This window comes from Gekko japonicus, unplaced genomic scaffold (genome assembly GCF_001447785.1).
Source record: "Gekko japonicus isolate JY-2015 unplaced genomic scaffold, Gekko_japonicus_V1.1 scaffold1684, whole genome shotgun sequence".
Taxonomy (NCBI): domain Eukaryota; kingdom Metazoa; phylum Chordata; class Lepidosauria; order Squamata; family Gekkonidae; genus Gekko; species Gekko japonicus.
Window position 1 is genome coordinate 13,545 of NW_015168705.1, and position 19,577 is coordinate 33,121.

Sequence of the window (19,577 nt, forward strand, 5' to 3'; positions counted from 1 at the left end):
ACCTCTGGGGTCAGGGAATCCAGACCTAACTCATGGCAAAAGCTCACATCTCGTTTGGCCCCAGGGGCAAAGACCTGCAGGGCAAACACGGTCACTTCCGAGCAGCACCTCTTGCTGCACCAGCAAGGTGGGATATAAATTGAAATAAATAAATAAATAAATAAATTTTCTATTCTCATGTCTATAGATCACACCAATCATTGCTCCTGTAATTTTTTCTCTCTGTTCATGGATATTCATGGCATAAAGCACAATTTTGATTTTTTTTTCCCCCCTGAGCTCTTTGGAAGAAGGGTGGAATAATATTAAAAATAATCACATCAAATGCACAGAAAATACTGCTTTTGTTCACATTATTCTTAAACAGATCCAAGAGACTGCCCTAAACCCTTGCTAAGAATTTGCTCACTCCCTACAGAAACCAGTAAAGGCACCCAGTCTTTTAGGGAGCACAAGCAGCTTGTTAGACTGTGGGGGAGAAATCGTGTTGTTACCTTAAATGTGCAACTACCGAGACTAGTATTTGAACTGTCTTCCTCTGGAAAGATGCACAGACATAACCAATAAAAGGCAAACAGAAAGATGACGGGGAAAGTCAGTTTACTCTGAATAAACAGTTCCCTTTTTTGCACATTTCAGCCATGTGCATGACATGCGCCTTTAAGTTATTCTACATACCACACTTGGCCAGGTATCTCAAGGCTTCCAAGTGGCCACTCTCAGCTGCCACAAATAGAGAGGTGATCCCATAGCAATTTGCAGATTCAACCTTGGCACCTCCTTTGATCAAAAGATCTATTATTTCCAAGTCATTCCGGCCAACGGCTTCATGAAGAGCAGTCCATCCCCGATTGCATCGGTGGTTTGCATCAGCATTGTACTGCAGCAATATCTGTACAGCATCAATATTTTTGCGTTCGCAGGCTTTGAAGACAAAAAAAGGGAGCAGGAGTGGAAGTTAGGATGTGTCTCAAAAACATTTCAGTTGGGATCAGTTCACTAAGAAGGGGCCCATGGGGTACAGTATGGTTCATGTTATCAGACAGGCATCACCATAGGGTATTGCTTTCAAATGGCTGATAGCCAGTGCACTATATGGGCTAGAGTGTTGGACTAGGAGTGGGGCAACCTAGGCCCACAACCCCCACTCTGCCGTGAAGCTTGCTGGGCAACCAAGGGTGAATCATACTTTCTCAGCCTAATGTACCTCAAACTATTGTTCTGAGGGTGAAATGAGGAGAACCATGTATATCAGTAAGGTCCAAACTAGATAATATGGAGGCCCAAATTCGCCCCAGGGACACACATCCATTTTGCAGAGTGAGTTCCCACTGGGAAAGTCCTTTTAACAGTGCTGTGGAGCCCCAATTCTTTTTGGGGCCATTGCAGAATGGGGAGAAGAGAGTCTTCTGCCTTCTCCTACACTGTTTTTCCAACCCAAAACAGTGCTGGCAAATAATCCACCCTTGGTGCCATTTATGGGTCAGGAAAAAAAAGGGGGGGAGGCAGAACCACTCCTCCTGTGCACCATGGGGGTCCTGATCAGTATCAGGCTCCCACAGTACTGTCAGACTTCCCTCATGGGAATTCACTGTACAAAATAGAGGTGCATTCCTGGCGTGACCTTGGGCTACTTTCACATCTAGTCTGGCCTAAAGAGCAGGATAAAAATTAGGCAGATAACACAGAATCCATAGATCATATTTTGCTTTTGCGATGTAAAATAGTTTCTACCCTATTTTCCTCACACACATTGCTTGCTGATGCAAAATAAATGTCTGTAAGCCGCCCTGAGCTGGCCTAGGCCAGGAGGGCAGCATAAAAATCTAACTAACAAATAAATAAATAAATGTGCAAGCATATGGAGGCACTTCACAAATTACAGAATATAATACTGTAGCATTGCGTAGCATAATGCAGTAATTTTCTTCTTACATTCAGTCTGGAATGCTACACACATTACAATATTTTTTTTTATTTTAAACTAAAACTGGAAGTCTTCAATCTACAAGCTGCACAGGAGGGAACACATGAAGAAGGACTGCATAAGCCCAAGGATTTCTGAGACTGGTTCCCTGTTTGGACAGATGAGTACAATGAGACAAGGCAATCTAAAATCAAGTGACAGCATTCTAAATCCCACTGCAGTCACTGGGCTGAGTAAGGTGTAATGGTTGCACTGATGGTTATTTAGCACCCATTCTTCCTGGTGTTGGCTCACAACCTGTGGTCAAGAGACTTACCTTTATAGAGTGGGGTCTCTCTAGCCTTATTTGCAATGTCAGGTTCTGCTCCGGCCTGCAGCAAAAAATGCACACACTCAAGGTGCCCTTTGTTTGTTGCTAAGTAGAGTGGTGTTTCCTCCTGGAGCGTCCGCTGATCGATTGTCCCAGGGTACGCTAGAGAAAGGATTGGGTCACATTAGTAAAGCACACAGTCAGCTCCAGCGGCAAATATTTGCCAGTTATCTGTGATAAATGTTGCTACAAACTCAAATCCTTACATGGTGAGACCTGACTTCCTAATATATGAGAGTACCCAAGAGATAAAGGTTTACCTAAGAGAGTACCTAAGAGATAAAGGTTTACCTGGGGAGCGGTGGCACAGAGGATTTATCCTCTGGTTAACATCCGAACTGAACAGAGTTGCTGTCAGTTCTAGCCCACGCTGGTGTGAGCTACCAGCCTTGTTCCCAGCTCGCTGTCCATCCAGTGGTTCGAAAGCTTCGGCAAGTAGATAAAATGGGTACCACTCCTTAGAGAGGGTGGGCACACTAAACCCCGGTAGGGGAGGTGTTAGCCAGCGAATGGAATGTCCAGCTCGGAAGCTCGGAGGCCTGGAAAAAAGGCCTCTTCGGCATCAAGAGGCCTGTCATGGGCCAATCCGGCCAGGCGGTGGCAGTGCGGCGCTATGACTCAAAAGCAGCCCAGGAGGAACTAACGTCATCAAGCCAAGCCAAAATGAATGCCCGGAACATGACTGAAGCCTACAGCTGAACAAAATCCCCATCAGCTGCAAACATGTGCGATTTAAAAGAATTATATGTCAAATATTTGCCAGTTATCTGTGATAAATGTTGCTACAAACTCAAATCCTTACATGGTGAGACTTGACTTCCTAATATATGAGAGTACCTAAGAGATAACGGTTTACTCAGAATCCTACTGAGACCTATTCAGTGGGGCTTATTCCCACTTCCCTGGAAGTAACTGATCAGGCTTTAAGATGAAGAAGCCAAAAGACAATTGCAAGAATAAGTAAAACGCTAAATGGAGCTTACTTCCAAATAAATATATAGTAAGATCTTGTCTATGGGAACAGATGTCGTTTGGTTTTTATTTACGGGGAACATAGGATTATATGAAGCACCAGAGTTCCCATTCTGCTTGCAGATAATCACAGAAAAGGTGTTACAGAGCAGCGTCTAACTGTGGTAGCAGCCCCAGAAAACTTTGAGAAAACTACGAGGTTTCTTAAAACTCCCCAAAGAATAGCTCTCATTTTTTTAATCCCAAGATTTTTGGTCTCTTGCTTATAATGTGTGATCTAACAGAGAGAAAATATAAGAACCACTGAAAACATTACATGTGAGTAATATTTTAGTCTGTCCTTGAACCTTGAAAAAGTGGTTTCCAGGGGCTCCAAGTGAAATGTTTATTTGCATAAACTAGATTGATTGATTGTTTCACAATGTAATAGGACCTAATATGTTATGTCGAGAGACATAATGGTAAAAGCATAATCTAGCATCGCTCATTATGCGGATTGTAAATACTGACCAATGGTGTGCCTTCTGGAGGGAATGTTTTTGATTGGACATATCTCTTGATTATGATTGGTTGTAATGTACCTAATATGATTGGATACTGTAAGTATTGTGGGTGTGGCTATCTCAGCCAGAATTGTATATAAGTTGCTGTTTTGCCTATTGAATTTTCTAGCTGGTCTAGTCCTAGCAGGTCTAACCTGTTATGCTGTTCTCACTGTTCCTGAGCTGAAATAAAGCTGAATCACTTGTTGAACTGTTACTCTGAGTTAAGTGTCATACTTAACATAATAGTATGGTTGTCAGGTCCCCCCTGGCCACCAGTGGGGAGTGGGGGAGTAGGGTTGCCAGTTCCAGGTTGGGAAACTCCTGGAGATTTGAGGAAGGTCCCTGGGAAGAACAGAGACCTCAGTAGGGTACAATGACATAGAGTCCACCCTCCAAAGCATCCATTTTCTCCAGGTGAACTGATCTCTGTAGTCTGGAGATGAGCTATAATTCCAGGAGATCCCAAGGTCCCACCTGGAGGTTGGCATCCCTACCTAATGGGTTTATCTGTGTCTAGAGAGGATCTGGTGTTTTTTACCCTGTGCACAATGTTCCTTTTCTGGTACTTGCATTTCTGGAGCAGTTTCAAGCAGCCATTTTGTCCATAATAAGCAGCTTCATGGAGTGGTAGCCATCCATCTTTGTTAGGTTCTGAAAGGTTTCTTCCTGACTTTATCATGGCAAGCAGGGTCTCTTCATCTCCTTCCCTAATCGCTGATACAATAGGATCCGGCACTCTTTAAAACAAAGTTGCAAATGGGTTACTTTCTGCGGAATTGCCTCTGACACTTGTAATAATATCATAACATTTCCCCAGAAATAACCAGAACAGAGGGCACTCGCATTAAATCAGAGTTCAGCAACCTTTGACACCTAAAGAGCCAACCAATGCCAAAATTCAGAGCAAGACATCAACAAAGAGAAAGACCATTTGGATCACTGTAAATGTGCCACTTAACTTTAGTGGTAATTGACAGGCTGTTTAAACTTCTGCAGCCCAAACAATGGTAGTTGCAAGTACTTCATCAGGAAGTGGCACACATGGTTCTCACAATGAGTAATAAATATATACAGGAGTACTGTCATTGGTTTTAGTGCACTGGCATAAATCTGTGCATGGTTTGCCTCTTGGATTACCAGCAACGGTTCACCACTATCATTTCCCTTTTTGTAAAGGATTTCTAAGCAGCCTTGTAGCTCCACAAACATTTTTGCCTGCCATTTGAGTTGCCAAATTTCCACTGGGAGAGGGGGTGGCTAGCATCCAGACACACTGATGTCACTTCCAGTGTGTCTAGAAGTGACATCAGCATGTCACTGGAAATGCTCTAGCATTCAGTCAAAACTCTATGGTTAAACCATTGACCTTTGGCCAAATGGTAGAGCACTGCAAGGGCTACCCTTGAAAACACTTCAGAGACTGCACATGGTCCATAATGCAGCAGTCAAAATATCATGGTGTTGTAGCTCACAGGCAGGCAGTGGTGTAGGGCAAGCAGTCTGAAATATATGGTCAGGGTCCAGTTCAAGGGTCAAGCACCAGGTCAGAATGTCAGCACAGAGCAGGTTAATGGGCAATCAAAAGGCAGAGTCTAGCAGGCCAAAAACTGTAGTCAGAGGCAGTCTGAGAAGTCACAGAGTTCAGTTCAAGAGTCATCAGAATACAAGGCAGGTTCAGATGTCATGATTAGAAGTAAAGCAACTTGTTACTTCCACACCTAACAGCCTCCCTTGGCTGGTATTTATAGGCACATGCCTGAGGGTCATGCTTGCAGCCAGCTGCTCGGGAGTAATCCTGCAACTACTCAAGCAGCTGGCAAGCACTTTGTCCTGCAACTACTCAACCAGGAGGCAAGCACTTTGTCATCTCTCCTGTAGTTCTGCTGATAGCCTCTGTCTGCAGTGCTCCAAGGGTGTGGGTGATACTGGAGAGCTGGGAACAATTAACTTCGTTTCACCTGTTGAATCAGGGCTGGAAGGTGTTGGTGGCTCTGCACCAGCTGTTGGCTGTGAATCTTGACAAGCCTGCAGTTTGTCTTCCTGCTTGCTGGCTTTCTGCTGACTCAGAGCTAGCTACATGAGGCTCCTCCTTTCCTGAGGAGTCCTCACTGAGCCCTGGCTGACCCGCAGCACCTGGTCAGCTCATATTACTCTAATTTTGCAGCGGCTGCACTGGCTACCAATTAGTCTCTGGATCCAATTCAAGGTGTTGCTGTTTACCTTTAAAGCCCTTAACATTTTGGGACTCTCATACCTACAGAACCACCTCTTCCATTACAACCCCCATGTGCTCTTCAGTCAACTTCTAGGGGCCTCTTGCAGGTGCCTGGTCCCAGGATGCCTTGCTTAGCTGTCACCAGAGGAGGGTCCTCCTCAGTTGTGGCTTCTAACCCTGTGATGATGCTCATGCCCTGCCAGACTTGTTTAGTTTCTACAGGGCATTCAAGGCCAAATTGTTTAGGTTGGCCTTTGGAGTGTAATCCAGATGCTTTTTGAGGGGTTGTTAGTGGTATGGTGCCGGCCACATATGTTAATAGTTTTAACATTTTAATGCTAGTATTTTATATATGTTATCTGCTTTAATGTTGTTAACTTATTTATATGGTCTTAATGTTGAAAGTCGCCGTAAGACAGTTCGAGTGAGTGGCGAGTGGTGACTAGAACACTGAATGAATGAATGAATGAATGAATGAATGAATGAATGAATGTGCTGACTTCACTTAAGGTTACACTGGAAATGACATCAGTACATTGTCAGCAATGTCATAACATCACCAGTGAGGGCCCCCCGCAGCATGCTGGCAACAGCAAGCTGGCAACCCTACTGCCATTCCCTTGACAAACTAGCATCCCACCCATCCACCCTCCAAAACAACCACTTTTGATTTTCTTTTTTCAAAGAGCCATATTTGTTTTCCTACTGAGCCATATTCGGCTCTAAAACCACAGGATGCAGACTCGTGTATTTACTGAATCTGGCAATGTTCAGTGTGTCCTGACTACAGTGGAGTCCAGTATGCCAGTTCAACCTATTGGGCTCATCATTCACTTGCAGAGGCTTTTGACACTTGATTCCCTATGCGTAAGAAATCCCTAAGAAATGAAAGCAGAATTTCTTGCCAAATTATAGGGAAAGCAGGAAATGACAAAAATTTCACATGGAAATATTTTACGGCAGGGGCGTTGGTTTATTTGATAAGAAAGAAGGAACGGAATTGGGCCTTAAAATACCAGAATTGAATTAAAAAATTTAAAATGTAATAATAAAAAGTAAATATAATAAATAAAAAGTGAGCTCTCTCAAAAGACGCATGTAGCCTTTACAAAAATGCAGTTGTCAAATCCATTTAGTCTGAAGTAGAAATACCTACCACTGGATCCAAAGAGCTACTTTAGTTACACTTAAGATTTTGAGTTCCGGGAACTTGTGAGATTAAAAAAAAACCCAACAACAACAAATGCCCATGGCTCAAATTAACATTAATATGGTCAGGTCTGTATGCTGTTTTGAAACAGGATCTGGTCTGTCTAAATAAATCACTAGACAAGCATCCTGTTTCCTCTCCCCTGGAAGGTAATTTCAGTGCAATCACAAATCCTAAAAGAACATAGCTACTTTACATGGGATTAGAGAGGTTGCTTTAAGGTTCAAGAGTCCTTAGGACAAAGGGGAGTAGGGTGAACGAGATGTTAAAGGGGCTGAGAGAAGGGAGAAAGTTAGTACAGTTTCCCACAGGCAGTTACATGAATTCCTCATCATGAAGTGCATAGTACCCCCCACCCACCCCACACATAAAAGCAACCAGCTGTGCTTGGTCAGGCCAAGCAGACAACAACAACAACAACAGAAATTCAACAGAAGTAAAGAGAGGAACATGGGGGGGGGGACTTACTCTGGCTGAGGTTTTTTGAAGAGGGTGCCATCGTATCTCCGCCAGACCCCACTAGGTGACCCTGAGCTGGAAGTCTGAGTCTGGCCTCCGGACTGTGCAGCGTGCCTGAGGTGATGACAGCACGAATGAAACAGAGAGAAATACTCTGAATAAGAAAAGCGAGTCATCATAGGATCCTTTAAGGGAGGTCCCGGAGACCCCTAAGGAGAGACACAGCCAGGGCCTCTGGGGCTTGAAACAAAGGCAGATGGCCCCGGCTCGCTCTGGCCCTGCTCTCAGCTGCTCTCTGGATTATTTTTGTCCTTCTGAGGAAGTGTTAGGGGATTCAAATGACCAAATAAGACAACAGGAATCCCACCATCACCACACAGAATGAGGAAAAGGGGCTTGGAGGCGTTCTTCACCTCACAGAGAAGAAATGTGGAGAAGTATTGTCATGAAACGGCTGACAGAACAAAGTCTGCAGAGGACGTGTATGAATAAGGAGACCAGTGAAGGTATCATCTCTGAACCTGTGAAATTTCCCAGGCTCGCTTTGAAGTTCTGACTTCCATCAGATATATGATTTCCGTCACAGTTTTGCAATGATGGGAGAAGCTTGATGGAATTCTCCCTTTTTGTGCAACTGAAAAAAGACTGTTGATGCCCCTCCACACTTTTAGCTGTTTTTGTGGCCTGCCTCTAGCTTGAGTATTATTTTACAGTTTGTGTTTTTATGGCTCATGTAATGGGTTTGCTGTATTTTTCCTTTGTGAGCTGCCTCAAGCAGGTCTCTGGAGAGGCGGCACATACATTTCCCAAGGAGATACACAGACAGGAGGGTACCTCTTGGCTTTTCTAAGATCAACAATCAAAACAGGGACAGATGATAGAGTGCTGCATAGGGTTGCCAGCCTCCAGGTGAGACCTGGAAAACCCCAGAATTACAACTATCTCCAGATTACAGAGATCAATTCCCCTGGAGAAAATGGCTGCTTTGGAAGGTGGACTTTATGGCATTATGTCCCACAGTGGTCCCCCCCCCCCAAACTCCACCCTCTCCAGGCTCCAACCCAATATCTCCAGGAATTCCCCAAACCAGAGCTGGCAACCATATCTGATGCAAAATCTCCATAGGGTCCCATTTATTTATTTATTACAGTATTTGACACCTTACATAAAAGCAGAAAAACTCAGTACAGCTATATTGCTACATATTTTTTTAGGTTTTAGCTAGAGTTACCAGATGTCCTCTTTTTAGAGAGCGTGTCCTCTTTTTTTGGTGCCCACCCTCTTTTGTGCTCTTTTTAAAATAACTGATGAAAATGTCCTCTTTTTGGGTTGGGAGGCTGAGCCAGTTTTGCCATATAGTCCCCTAGTGGAGGCAAACTTCAGCTTAAACATTAGGGGTATTTAAAATGAGATTTGTCATAGTGATCAGTTGTTTGAAGTAGTCAGTCAGGAAATATGTCCTCTTTTTTGCTTTTTGAAGGCCCCAGTCACACGTGCCGGAAAACACGGGGGGAAGGGGAGATGCGGCTATTTGCGGCGGCGCAATTAGCCATGCGACAACGCGATCAGCCGTGTCGGCGGCAACCCACGGTTCTGGCCCTTGGCGTGTGCGCAGCAATGAAGACGGACGGAGGGAAAAGCTGTCCCGGCGTGATCACACCAAGGGAGTCTGGAGGCAGCCCATGGTAAACCGTTTGCTACTACCTTCGAGGAGGTATTTTTTTATTGCACATTTTCAGCGGCATGCCACAGGTTGGCCAGGGGTGCACTCCACTTGCCAGATGTTGTGGTGTGATCATGCCCGGAAAATCCACCATCCAGTCGTGGCTCTCCCATGGCAAATTCGCCATGTGAATGGGGCCGAAATATGCTAACCCTATTTTAGCCCTATCAGATGCAAGAGGTTCCCCCCTTGGCCTTGACTGCAGCAACACTAGAGAGAGTTGCTAATGCTGTACAGTTTTGCTTCAGGGCCAGGTTACTTGTTTTATTGACAGTGCAGTCCTAAACAGAGTTACATCTTCTAAATCCACTGAAGGCAGTGGCCTTAGAAGAGTGTGACTTTTTAGGATTGCCCTGGAATTGTTGTGTTTTACAACCCTGTTGACTCCCCACAGCTACAGAAACCAAAATACAATGGCTTGCTGCCATGTCTTAGATCACATACTGTTCCCAGTTTTGCAATGGTAAAGGCATAATAACTAATTTCAAAGTGATCAAGTTTACCCTGTTCAGTGGAGATTTCTCCTGAGGAGGTTTCAGACATCCACAACACCACTGCTGATGATCCAGAGTAATGGGATACTGTTTGTAACTTAACATGGATGGCAAGCTAGGGGAGGGTTGCATAAACCTGACACTCACTCAGAGTATTGGGCAAGAACATTTAAATGGCTTCTAAATGCCCTCTTCTTGTTATGCTCCAAATAAACTGAAGATATGTTACATGAACTGATTTCCGAAACTGTGGTAAACATATTTCTTGACAGAGAAAAAGATACTTGCAATGCAAAACTAAGGCCCCTGCCACACGGCAGGGAAAACACGAGGCGAAGCCGCGCCAAAAAAGAAACGCCACGGCGGGATCCCATGGATCCCGTTAGCTGCGCGCCGTTGCTCCCTGGCACGATCAGATGCCGGGGAGGAAGAGGTGAGTGGGAGGGGGAGGCTGCCGAACTGCACATGCTCGAGCATGCACAGTTCGGCCGGGGGCCGGGATGTGCCGGCACAAGGATGCGCCGGCCGATCCCATGGCCGGCTTGAGGCGCTTCAACCGGAAGAACCACCCAGGTTAGGTGGTTCTTTTTGGTGCGGGTTTTCGGCCGGGAGAGACGGATCGGAGACGGGCAGGCAACGATTCCCAGATGTTGCCGTGGGATCGTGCCCGTTTGATCTGCCCCCGTTCTGTCTCGCTCCCGGACCAAAACCCCTCGTATGAACAGGGCCTAATTTAAGTGATATTGAGACAAGTGTTCAAATGTAGGTGTGAAGAACTTTTCCAATAAGTGTCTCAGAGCTCACCTGAAGATTAATTAGGGTTAGAGAAACTCAGAGCAACACGTATGATTTCCCAGGTAGTCTCAAAATGGCAAAAAATCTCCATTGCGTATTTACTTAGCTTCAGAGACCATCATACCGGGAAGTTCCTAGAGATTTGGGGATGGAGCTTGGGAAGGGTGGAGTTTAAGGAAAGGGGGGATCGTCCTCCAAAGCATCCATTTTCTCCGGGGGAATTTATTTCTGTATTCTGGAGATTATAGCAGTATTGTTACTTTGAATCCTAAAATATCTGCCCTTCAGCCACACCTCCTTGTTAAATTACTCGGTTTTTCTATGGAACTACCTCACCCTCTTCAGAAATAATCTTGCTACTGCTTACTTCCATTAGTATAGGATGAAAGAGAGGTACATTGAAAATCCATTCTTTCCAGGGGTTATTGACTTTCCCCCATTTCCACGGCCGGCTCCAGGTCTTTTTGTACACGAGGCGAGGCTACCTTCTGGCGCCCCCACCAATTACGGGGTTGCCAACCTCCAGGCGGGGCCTGGAAAGAAGGAAGACTTTCTTCCATGTCCTCGGTCACTTGATAGCAAAGACAGCAGCGTGGCTCCCTGGTTTCCCAACTGGATGAAAGACCCTCTGATTCCCTTGGGGGCTTGGTTTCAAGCAGCATCCATGCATCGGCTTGGGCCCCCACCCCCACTGGCTCAGAAGGCAGGCCCCAGCCGTGGCTTGGGACCCTCGGCATCCTGGAAGCGCCGGCACCATGCAGCCCCCCCTCTGGGAGCGCACACGAAGTGGATCGCTCAGGCCAAGGGGAGGTAAGGCAGGCAGGCAGGCAAGTAGGTGTGGGTGGCAACCGCAGTTGGAACAGAGAGTCCAAAGAAGCCTAGTGTGAGAACAGCAAGAGGCATCCAGAAGTTCAGGTGGGCGAGGCCTTGTAATGTAGACACACACGTGTAAACAGTTCCTTTGAAGTGGCTTCACAGCCAGGTTGGACACGTGGTCAGAGACCCCACTGGAGGTGGGAGGTCTGCCCTCAGCAAAGGGGAATCGCTTCCAGATGTCTCCCGGGCCCCAGCGACACAGGGGCATGATTCACGCCCACCTCCGTAGGACCCGATTCAGTTAGGGCACCGTCTGGGAAGGCGCACTTTGGATCCTCACCAGGATTTCTCTTCTCTGCCCGGAAGGGACAACCCCCCCCCCCAAGGCCCTTAGAAGCAGTGGCAGAAATCAAGGGCAAAAGAGACGGCATCGTTCCCCCCCCCCCCCCGAGAAGACTTTGGCTTGAGGGGGCACCCGTGCAATGAGCGCACTACACTTTTGGCGGGGGCGGGGGGGCTTTTGGCAGGGGGAGGGAGGCCTCAGTCCGGCACCCCCATGATGGCCCCACTCTAGGTGAGAGTCTAGCTCGCCTAGTGAGCGAGCCGGCCCTGCCCATTTCCCCCTCATTGTTAGCTATTTATATGCTGCTTTTCTCCCCAGTGGGGACCCAAGTAGCATACAACTAAGGTTGCCAGTCTCCAGGTGGTGGCAGGAGATCTCCCACTATTACAGAGATCAGTTCACCTGGAGAAATGGCTGCTTTGGAAGATGCTGTATGGCATTATGCCCCACTGAGTTTCCTCCCCTCACCAAACCCTGCCCCCCTCAGGCTCCACCCCCCAAATCTCCAGGTATTTCCCAACCAGGAGCTGGCAACCCTACGATACAACATAGTTTTTCTCCCCTGCTTCATTTTATCCTCACAACAACAATGCTGTGAGGAGGGTTGGTCTGAAAGAGAGTGATTGGCGTAAGGTTGCCCAGCAAGCTTCCATGACAGACTGGGGATTCAAACTTGGTCTCCCAGGTCCCAGTCCCACACTCTAACCACTATACCACACTGTCTTCACGTTCTTACTTACCTTTGCCAAGGGTAAAGGTAAAAATTCTGGCAGTAGTAAGGTTCACTGGGCGCAGCCTGCGCCTGCTCTCTGGCTGCCGTCTTTGCTGCGGTTTGCTCTGGTGACCCTTCTGTTAAGCTCTGCTCTATGGCCATCTCAATGAGCTCCTGTTCACTCATACTACTGTAGAGACTGTAGTCCTCATGGTTTATTGTCCCTGTCTGTGAACTTCGTGCCACTGTGACCTGCGTCGTCATCGTCTGCTGTCCCGTTCACAAGGAATCAGAGGAGACGGTAGAAAAGGAAAACCTAGAATACAACATGCAAATGAAGTTTAAACATCTTTTTATGATTTTGTGTACGTTCCCATTGGTATTATGCTTTCTGCCAAGGTGGGATTTGGGCACATATCTGCAGCTTTTGGTCAATGAGAAACTTGGAAATACAAGACCAGCCCCTCCTCTCTGGACAATCTTGTAGATCTATTTTACAGAAATAAAATGGAATTCCTCCCCCCCATGAGTCGTGTAATGATATATACAGGACAGAATAGTGAGTGGAGCCCAATTTAAAAATTGGTACTAGACTCATAGAAATGATACTTCAGTTCGGTCCTGTTTGAGATAAGACCTTTCTTTCCTTTACACAACAGGCCAAAATCTTTCTTTTCACCTAGGCTTGAGGGGAATTTCCATATTGTTTAATTGCTTTTATGGTCTGCCTCTAGCCTGAGGACTATTTTATGAATATCACTTAGGTTGTTCAGTGTTTATCAAGTTTTAATGGCTTTTTAATGCCTCATTTTGGTTTTGTTGTATTGTTTTAGGTCTGAGCTGCCTTGAGCAGTTCTCTGGAGACGCAGCATTTACATTTCACAGTTAAATAAATACCGAATTGACATGACTCAAAGAATTCATCGCTGTGTAGCCATTCCAGTTTCTCTGTAACTGTGTTCTGCAGGAACATTAGTGTTTTACGCTGACTGTACTATTTTAAGGCGATTTAAAAATATATATAAACCTGATTGTAAGCAGTTTTAGGGCCTGATTAAGCAAATTGCAAGCTATTGAATATTGATAGCACCATATAAATAAATAAAGGCAACTTCCTAGGTTTTTTAAAAAAACATATAGCTGGATTGCTTGTTAGTCATATGAGCCCTCTACAGAACCAACCCTGGTCCTAAACCAGTCAGCTACGTTTGATTGTACTGCATAAGACCAGACACCAGCACATCTGTGTAGTGTATTCAATAGCTGACATTGAATGCATATGTATGTGAACCATCCCATTGCCATCTCATGTTAAGCTTCAGCCTGGGCTAGGATCCTAATGTAACCAATAGGAGCACTAGCCCAGGATGTGTCATCCAATCATCTTGTAGAGCGGGATCGCTTGTGATTGGCCGTTATCTATTCAACCTGATAGGTTGTAATTTGTACAGTGGGCGTGGCTATATTAGCCGGGAATGTTTAAATACAGAGCAGCCAGTGTATGGACTTTTGATGGGTTCTGGCTGGCGATTGTTGCACCGTGTTGGAGTTGTAACGAAGCTGAAGAATAAAAACCGCATTCTTGCTGAATCACTCTCCGACTCCTTGTTAAGTTCACGACTTAACAATCTGGGTCTAGGGATCTGATGCACTCAGCCACATCTTCAGCCTAGCCCTCTGAACTATTATAATGTTTGAGGTTGTACTAAACATCACCTAAAGTGAGAACCAGTCTGGTGTCGTGGTTAAAGTGTCAGACTAGGATCTGGGAGACCCAGGTTCAAATCCCTGCTCTGCCATGAAAGCTCACTGGGTGACCTTGATTGAAGGAGAAGGATGTAAGACACTTTAGGGGCCCATTGGAGAGAAAGGCAGGATATAAATGAAGTACATAAATAAAAGGTGAAATTAGAATTTGGATGTTGGTGCTTTGACAAAATATCTGAGGAACTGCAAGGACCACAAAGGGAGTTTCAGGAAAACCAGCATTTCTCAGAAAGCTTCCACACCCTTTTAGGCTATTGCTGGAAGAGAAATTTTAGGTCCCTTCAGACACTCGAAAGCTTCTTAGATGTAGGATTTAAGCAACACGACAAAACCCAAGATTTTATCCTCTGCACATACTTATGTTCTTTCCATGTGGATGATTTGCTCTGTCTCAATTTCCCGTACAGGAGCACTCTTTTCAAGAGCATCCACACGACTACATCTTCTATTTGTGCTACTTCTCTGTTTTCTTCCCATTTTGCTGCAATCTTACCCAAAGCTGGTTTGGTACAGTCTTCTTGGGAAGCTCACTATCAACGTGTCACTGAACATCGTGTGGCTGGAAAGCTGTGTTTTTTGCCAGTTCCACTAGTAGTGGCACCTTAGCCCTCACAACCACTATTTTCCCCATCACCACTATCTATTGCTAGATCATGGCAGTGTTTATTCAAAGAAGTAAAGAAGATGTGTGTGTGTTTTAAGCTCTAAGTTTCTAGCCTCCAAGGGGCTTTCTTAAAAACGGAAACTCAGAAACTAGTAAATCGTGGCAAGAGATCATTACAAGGGTCCCCAACGTGGTGCCTGTGGGCACCATGGTGCCCACTCACACCTCTCCTGGTGGTCATCAAGTGTTTTTAGAAAGTGGGCAGAGCCAGGTGGAGCTTTTGCTCAACAAGGCTTCTAATTGGCCCCTGGACATTTGATTGGCTGGGCAGATTTTTTTAAAGTTTGCTTTGGCAGCAGCTGCCACCACAGCACAAGGGCCTTCACTGTGTGACTGAAGGTAAGCTAAAGCAGCCATTTTGTGGTTGGTTCTGCCTCTTGTGGCAGCCATTTTGTGGCTGCACCCACCATGCTCTGTCAGAATTCCAAAGGTGCCTGCAGGCTCAAAAAGGTTGGGGGGGCCTGGATTATTATAACTTTATAGCACCATCACAACCTATCAATTTCCAGTTGTTTTTTTTTTTAAAAGCCTTCTGGTGGGTGGGTGGGGGAATGACGGCCACAAGTGGCAGATCCAGGCAAAGTGCTGTGTGGACAATCTGCTTCTTCTGCCTTCACAGCAGCAATGAGAGAACTACCCTGAGAATCGCCTCTGTGTGGAATCAGCTTCACACACACACACACACACACACACACAAAGAAATTGCTGTTAATAAATGCAATTTTTTTGAGGGAGTAAACTTTTGTTGAAGGAACAAGTACAAAAACCCAGAGGGATTTTTTTCTGATGGAAGATGACAACACATTTTTATCAACAATTGCTAGGGTAGATTATTCCCAGCAGTTTGTATTATGGTTCAAGTTGCTGCGCTTTCTACAAAATTAAAAAGGGGCCTCTTGTTAGAGCTGTCACAACTCTCCCTCCCCTTTCTGAGTTGTGTCACTTTTTAAAAATACTCCGCTTGGGTCAGGTTGCAGCTGATATTTGCCAAGTATTTTGTATGACACATAAAGAAAAACAAACAGCTTACAGGAGGTCACTGTGTGAGGGAAAAGGCATTGCAAAGCAAGAACAGTCCCTTCAGTGGGGCACAGGGTGACTCGTGATGGGTTTGTGGATCAGCTCTGAAATAACTGTCTGGCTGTACTGGAAGGGAATGACCATCTGGTACCAGAGACTACACAAACACAACTTCCCATATAATTGTCAGAGGGAGCATAGTTAAGTTCACATGCCACTAGGGCTGCCAACCTCCAGGTGGGGCCTGGAGTCCTCCTGGTATTACAGGCTGATCTCCAAAGTACGAAGAGCCATTCTCCTGGAGGAAATGCCAGCTTTAGAGGGTGGACTCTATCAGCTCCCTCTCTTCACCAAATTCTGCCCTCTGCAGGCACAGTGCTCCCAAATATTCAGCAAGGTCTCAAGCAGGGGCTGGGAATTTTATATATCATCACCATGAAACTGTAAGCTTCCTTGGTGGTTAGGATTAAGAATCAAAGTTGCCTTAAAGCTTAAAGACTATCCCTTGCTTCAAGTTTTCAAAAGGTGCTATAATATTTCTTTGTAAGTCAGCAACCAAAGACAGGCTGATGCTGTGGATTTCAACTGGTGATGGTAGAAATCACGGTCCAAGTCTTAGCTGACTGTTGGCGACCCTGCTAGATATTCAAGGCAAGAGATGAACAGAGGTGCTTTGCCATTGCCTGACTCTGTGTAGCAACCCTGGACTTCCTTGGTGATCTCTGGAACCAGGGTTGACCCTGCTTAGCTTCTGAGATCTGATGAGATCAGGCTAGCCGCTGGGCCATCCAGGTCAGAACAAAGTATAACTTACCGGCATATATAACAAGTCCTGACTAGGTCCATCTGCACTAAATTCCCTTACAGTTAGTTTCCACTGATGTGTCTCTTTTGCTAAAGGCCTCTGGGGAATGGCCTTGAAGCAACAGAACCACATGCTATAAGAACCAGAGGTCATTTCGGGAGGGATTGTGGGGGATCGCAGTGGATCGCAGTTCCCCCGGGTGAGGTACGGGGGCGGGGCACATGACGAAGCCCCGCCCCCTGCTTCCGGCCGCCCCGCTTCCGGCCCTCATTCAGCCAGGAGGAGGCAGGAGAAGAGGGAGGGTAAGTTGCTTCCTCCCTGCCTCTCCCCACCCCTGCCTGCCTGGGGCCAGGGAGGGCCTTCGCGGGGCTTCCTTGCACTCCCACCGGCCTTGCAGGTCCCCCACCGGGCCGCTCATGGGGCTCGGCAGTGGAGCTGCAAGGCCAGCGGCGGCGGCCGGGACCGTTGGGGGCGGGGTGTGTGGCCTTATGACACACTTCCGGTGATGTCAGGGGGTGTGGCATATGCTAATGAGTTGGGGGGGCGGGGGGGGGGGGGGAGGGGGGGGGGGGGAGGGGGGGGGGGGGGGAGGGGGGGGGGGAACCGGCGGGATGGGGGGAAACTTACCTCCTCCTGCTGCTTCCTCCTCTGCCTGATAAGTGTGCAGCTCCCTCCCCCCCTCCCGCGAGTATTGCGGGTCCCGCCCCTTGTAATGTATACAGTTTGCTTCTAGTCTTATGTGTGCAATTGCTTTGACTTCATTACTGTTCATGTTGGGCACATGCAGGTCCCACTGATATCACTGGGGCCTGCATCTCTTTACCAGAGTAGAGAACAGAAGCTTGACACCTTGATCCAGCAGTTGTATTTGGGGCATGGGAACTCTAGCACATCTGCTCCCATTTGGAACAGTACATTAGAAGGATTAAAAGCACACACATGCACAAAGGGATGAAATGCACATATGTTCCTTTTGAGAGTACAGATTGGCAATATAGGGGTGCAAGGTATTTGCACGTATTCAAGGTCCATATATATATTCAAGAGTCATATGGATTTCTGGAGTCAGCAGAAATGAGCCTGAAGAAAGTAAAAAACTGTAAAACCATCTTCTTTGTAAGTGGTGAATTGCAGTTCTTTTAATCCTCTTCCTGGATCAGCTCCCAGTTCATTACTTTGCAAAAACCTGCTATTTATTGACCAGGATTGGGCATTGCAAGACCTGGATCTCTCCGGACATCTGACTTCAAAACAAGTAGATGAACATGCATACTTTCCAAGTGAATATTTTTAGATCCAGCCTCACGTAACACAGATCAGGAGCAGACAACTATATGTTTACTGCAATGGTTGCTGCAAACTGGTAAAGACAGCGAATGAAGCTTCCAGCTGATGAAACTTTCTGAGTAAACAAATCCCATCAGGCTACAGCTGCCTAGATACATCAGATTGCTTATGAATTTAGTTTGGCACATCACACACGCCACCATTGGTTCCTGATTCTGCTCAAACCCTTTTGATGCAGTCGGTTTTCACTCCTGCACTATTTTACACTTTCATGTATTGCTTCCATCTGTGTCATTGGTAGAATTTTGATACAGCTGCTGAAACAAGCTGAATAAAGGAAATCGTTACTTAAAATTTCTTGACCATTTCCTCTAAAAAAAAAAAATCTGTTCAGTGCCAGAAACTGTAGCTGTGGAGGATACAACTTTGCACAGGATGGCACTAAATGAGAGCAATCCTAAGCAGTTCTATGCAGACTCCTTCTTGGGTCTATTCAGTGGGGCTTACTCAGAGGAAAGTGTTCATAAAATCACACCGTTAAGCTTCCCACGTTAACATCTACCAGCATGGCATATTACATTTTGAAAGACAAGGCATAAAACATTCCATCCATATGTCTGCATATGTGAGTGGGGGGTGGAGACCCATAAACTACATGTTTATATTTTAGCAATCGAAATAAATTCTGCTCGCAAAGTCCTCTGTTTTCCAAGATACTATTATGTGTCCTATCTCTCTGTGCCTAATTCAGTGCAATGCAACATTTGGAGAGAGCAACAACTATGTATAATGTAAACATATTTCAATACATATAAAGCAAGTATAAATGCATTACCTTGTTTTTTTCTGTAGGAAAGTTTACCCAGAGTTATTTTTCTTGGTGAAACCTTAATTCAGAAAATCCCCTTGGATGCATTTCTCTCCCGTCTGTGTGTGCTGATAAACTGCAGAGCAGCTCTGAACTCTCTGGCTCTTTGAAGTCTGGAGTTTATTTCTGGATCACCCCATGATCACCGATTACAAGCCAAAATATAAGTTGCTTTGGATCTCAGATTTCCTGTGTGAAGTTTATGGCAAAGTGACTTTTACTGCTCTGGAGGCTTCTCTCGGCTGCGTGATCTGTAGAACTTCACTGTATCCAAGCATCCCTTTGTGACATTACAGAAAACTGACCCCCTTTTTTGGTTACATCATTATTTATTTACTGTCCTAGACAAGTAACCCATATATGGCCATATTGCTGAAATTTAAAGGGACAGGGGGAGGGGACTCTATTGACCTGAAATGGCTGATCTGAACAATTTCAAGGGTTTTTCTTTTTAGAACATCAACTCCATTTTAATCCCATGCTTGCTAAGAAGAGCTCAGGGCACATGCTTTGATTCCATTTTATCATCACAGCAACTTTGTGAGGTATGTCAAGGTGCTAGGTTGCGATTAGCTCAAGGTCACC

At 45.8% G+C, this 19,577-nt stretch overlaps 1 protein-coding gene across 1 annotated transcript; it reads right to left on the bottom strand.

The window, feature by feature from the left end:
* Positions 1-678: 678 nt before the first annotated feature.
* Positions 679-19,275, bottom strand: ASB2 (ankyrin repeat and SOCS box containing 2; the record flags this gene model as incomplete). Its single annotated transcript, XM_015415514.1, has 6 exons — positions 18,960-19,275; positions 12,610-12,897; positions 7,708-7,812; positions 4,385-4,551; positions 2,244-2,399; positions 679-924 (listed from the first exon to the last, which is right to left on the bottom strand). Coding segments are annotated over exons 2-6 (910 nt in total), but the record flags the coding sequence as incomplete, so codon positions are not given.
* Positions 19,276-19,577: the final 302 nt, after the last annotated feature.